At 56.1% G+C, this 3,321-nt stretch overlaps 1 protein-coding gene across 1 annotated transcript in view; it reads right to left on the reverse strand.

Moving 5' to 3' along the window:
• The window catches only part of LOC104910306 (maestro heat-like repeat-containing protein family member 2B), a gene marked incomplete at its 3' end in the record, with an annotated part of 8,777 nt that overhangs the window by 2,185 nt on the left and 3,271 nt on the right, over window positions 1-3,321 (reverse strand). Inside the window, exons 8-16 of the mRNA XM_019614336.1 lie at window positions 3,176-3,259; window positions 2,734-2,841; window positions 2,294-2,419; window positions 1,991-2,113; window positions 1,700-1,855; window positions 1,358-1,480; window positions 993-1,072; window positions 452-587; window positions 243-335 (exon numbers count right to left, since the gene is read on the reverse strand). Coding sequence (XP_019469881.1) covers window positions 243-335; window positions 452-587; window positions 993-1,072; window positions 1,358-1,480; window positions 1,700-1,855; window positions 1,991-2,113; window positions 2,294-2,419; window positions 2,734-2,841; window positions 3,176-3,259 — 1,029 coding nt within the window. The remainder of the gene's footprint in view (window positions 1-242; window positions 336-451; window positions 588-992; window positions 1,073-1,357; window positions 1,481-1,699; window positions 1,856-1,990; window positions 2,114-2,293; window positions 2,420-2,733; window positions 2,842-3,175; window positions 3,260-3,321) is intronic.

Consider the following 3,321-nt stretch of genomic DNA (forward strand, 5'->3'; position numbering starts at 1 on the left):
CGCACTGCTGTCCCTGCTCTCTGCAGGCACTCCTGCCTCCTAAACCAGGAGCTGTGGCCTTCCAGGGGCTGGCTCTTGCCTTTCCCCCTACAGGGCCCATTTCTCTGCCCATTTCTGAGCTCACAGTGAGCTGGCATGTCAGCGGGAGATTTCTCCCCCTCTGATTGTCCTCTCATTCACCAGATCTCTGTCCCCGCTATCCACAGGCACCATGCTTTCTCTCTTGCCCCACATGTACTCACTTGGACTGTGTTCTCGAAGCAGTCACGGCTGGGCTCTGTCTCGAGCAGGATCACCATGAGCCGGCCCAGAGCTTTCAACGATGTTTGCTGAAGCTGAAAGCAGAAGAGGAGATTGAGGTGTGGCATCACGGCTGCTGCCAGAGCGTAGGTCATGTGTGCTGAGGTAGGGTTTCTACTGAGAGGTGGCCAGGAAAGTTACAGCAGGTTACCTGCAGATACTGAGCTGCTTGCTTTGACTTCCTGATCTTCAGCATCATCTTTGCTGAAGGGTGTGTCACAGTGTTCTTGCAGCACAGAGTCAACATTTCACGTATGTCCTTGTTTCCAAAAGTGGGCTTCAGCTTACTAACAGGAGGAAAAAAGGAAGAGAAAGCAGAAAGGACCTTTACCAGTGCTCTCCAGCCTGGTTCAGACAACATCCAAGATTCTCCTAATGGACAACTACAAAGTAAACACCCCCAACACATGCTGCTGAGCACTGTCTTCAATTCCAGCAACGCCTGCCTCCTCCCTGACAGCAGTGAACCACCTCTACCTCTGAAGGGAAGAAGACCCCTTCTCTTCCCCACCACGGGACAGGAGCACCAGGGCCTTTCTCCCTACCCAGAACCTCAGCTTTGCTGGGCACAAGAGCCCAGCCGTCTCTCCTGTGGATGTGGCTCCTCATCCCTTGCCCCCTCCAGGCCTTCGGAGCTACCCAGAAGGTGGAGCACCATCCTGTTTTGCAGTCCTAGAGGCTCCCGCACTTACCTCAACTGCTCCAGGGCCAGAATCACCTTGAGGGGTACTGGGGAGACAGGGACGCCCAAGTAATACTTCTTCAGCAAGTCCTGCAAGTTGCAGAGAGACACTGTCAAAGTGGGCAAGAAGCACACGAGAGCTGTTCCACCCGGCCCAGAGACAGACACAACTGCCGCACACCAGCCCCATCACTCTCACGTTTCCCACTGCAGGATGCAGCAGCTCCACAGCTGGTGGACCTAGCCCACTGCCCAGCCGCTGCCTGCCAGCACCCAAGGTCCCCCCCAGCTGGAGACGTGTATGCCTCCAGGGAAGCAAGCCTCGTGGCACAGCCCAAAACTCCACTGCAGACAGCTCTGGCTCTAGGCACTCACCATCAGGATCTCCAGCAGCTTGCCCTTCAAGGAGGGGTTAAAGCTGGCGGAATCACCCACGGTTTGGAAGGCAGAGCTGGAGTCGGTGATGCTCTGCACCAGCGCAAGTTTATTCTGCAAGTCCTGAGGCCCAAGAGAGAAGAACATACTTTGAACTGCCAGAAGGGCTGAGGGCTGCAGGGGGGACACATGGGGGCGATGCTAAGGGAAGGGCTTGGATCTTCTCTGAGCACAAACTGTTCCCTGAGGGACCTTTAGAAAGAGAAGGCCCATCTCAGCATCTCCCCATGTGGAGAGGCTGCAGCTGGGCACTCAGACCCCTGGCATATTTCGAGCTCTCACCTGGCAGCTGCAGCTGTAGAGCAGCAGGATGTTGCCCACAATATCTACCTCCAGGCGGGCGAGCAGCTGTTCCTTGGAGGCACGCAGTGCCAAACTGCCATAGGCAAGCATGAGAGCGCTGCGTGTGGCATTAGTTCTCCTGCTGTCCAGTACAATCTGTGTGGAGAGAAGTGCTTTGAGACACTCGTTTAGTGGCCCCCAGTGCCTGACAATGCACTTGGGCTCCCAGTGCAGGAGCTGCTGTGAAAATAAGGCAAAAGAAAGCCAAGGTGGAATCCCATAACGCTTCACCTTCTTGAGCCTGGCAATCCTTCCATTCCGGCTCTTGCACAGCCTGGACGAAAACATGATGAGTGTGTCCAGGACTAGGTGGAAGTTGCCCTCAGCAGCATGGCTGACAAGAGAGATCATTCCCTGCACAAAAGAACAAGGGGCAGTTGGTGCAGGCCTAAACTTACTGGTGCAGCCAACCACAGTGGCTGGGCCAGTCCTCGCCTGAGGGAAACGACAGTGAGGAGATCAGAAGGCCTGGAGCAGGGCTAAGAGAAGACTGACTGGGGACGCTCACAGAAGCTGGAGGAGAGGAGAGCTCACCTGGGCCTCAGGTGGCTCCTCCATGTTTGCTTCCATCAGGTGTTGCAGCAGCTTGTCTTGGACGTGGATGTGGAGGACTGCCTTACAAGCTCCCAGCACTGTCCCCAAAGCCTTGTACAGGAAAGACTGCAGGGAAGGGAAGGGAAGGGAAGGGAAGGGAAGGGAAGGGATGGAAAAGGAAGTAAGAAACTGAGATGTGGCAGCAACCTGACCTGTTGGCAGAGGGCCAGATGGGAAGGACCCACACTCCTTGGGAGTTGTTGAGAGCACCTGCAGGGCCGAGCTTTAGCAGTCTGTGGTGCAAAAGCCCTCTGGGGCACATGGGCTGGGGAAGCAGCATGAGCAGCGCAAGTGGGCAGAGCACCAGCCACAGCTGCAGCCTCAGCCCCAGTTGGACACCTGCAGCTGCACCACTGGATAGAGCCCAGGGGAAAACCCACCTTTTCCCCAGAGCTGCTGGGAGAGCTGCCCAGCCACCGGCTCAGCTCACAGCTCAGGCCCTTTGTCCAGGCGTCATCCTCCATAGTCTCCAGCGAAGCCCTCAGAAACTGTTGGAGAACAGAAGAAGCCAATGTTGCCCCTTGCCCTTTGCCTCTTCCCCCATTTCCAAGTTGCTGCAGCCTTCTGGGGAGAGGCATCTGGAAGAACAGTCCCTCTCTCAGCTGCCCCCAGCATTCCCTCCATTAAAGCCACCTGCCGCTCTTCTCCTAAGAGCCGCCTTGGGCTTGGGACAAATGGGAAGAGGCAGTGCTGCAAAGGCATGTGGCCACACAGCAGCAGCATTTTAGAGGTTGTTCCTGTCCTGCAGGGGCTCATATGAGAGCAGGTCACCTTTAGGCAGGCAAGCACTTCTCTGCACCATGCCTCCTGGCAATGCTGTACCTTTAGCAGATGGTGCTCCCACTCTGCAGAGTCCGGGAAGCTCTCCGATTTCCCTGCACAGCAATAGGAAGCAAAAGACTCTTGCTTGGGATCAAGCCACAAAAGAGCTGCTGCAAACCTGATTTAGCCTGGGCACTGAGCACTGC

The sequence above is a fragment of the Meleagris gallopavo genome, chromosome 3 (genome assembly GCF_000146605.3).
Source record: "Meleagris gallopavo isolate NT-WF06-2002-E0010 breed Aviagen turkey brand Nicholas breeding stock chromosome 3, Turkey_5.1, whole genome shotgun sequence".
NCBI classification, from domain to species: domain Eukaryota; kingdom Metazoa; phylum Chordata; class Aves; order Galliformes; family Phasianidae; genus Meleagris; species Meleagris gallopavo.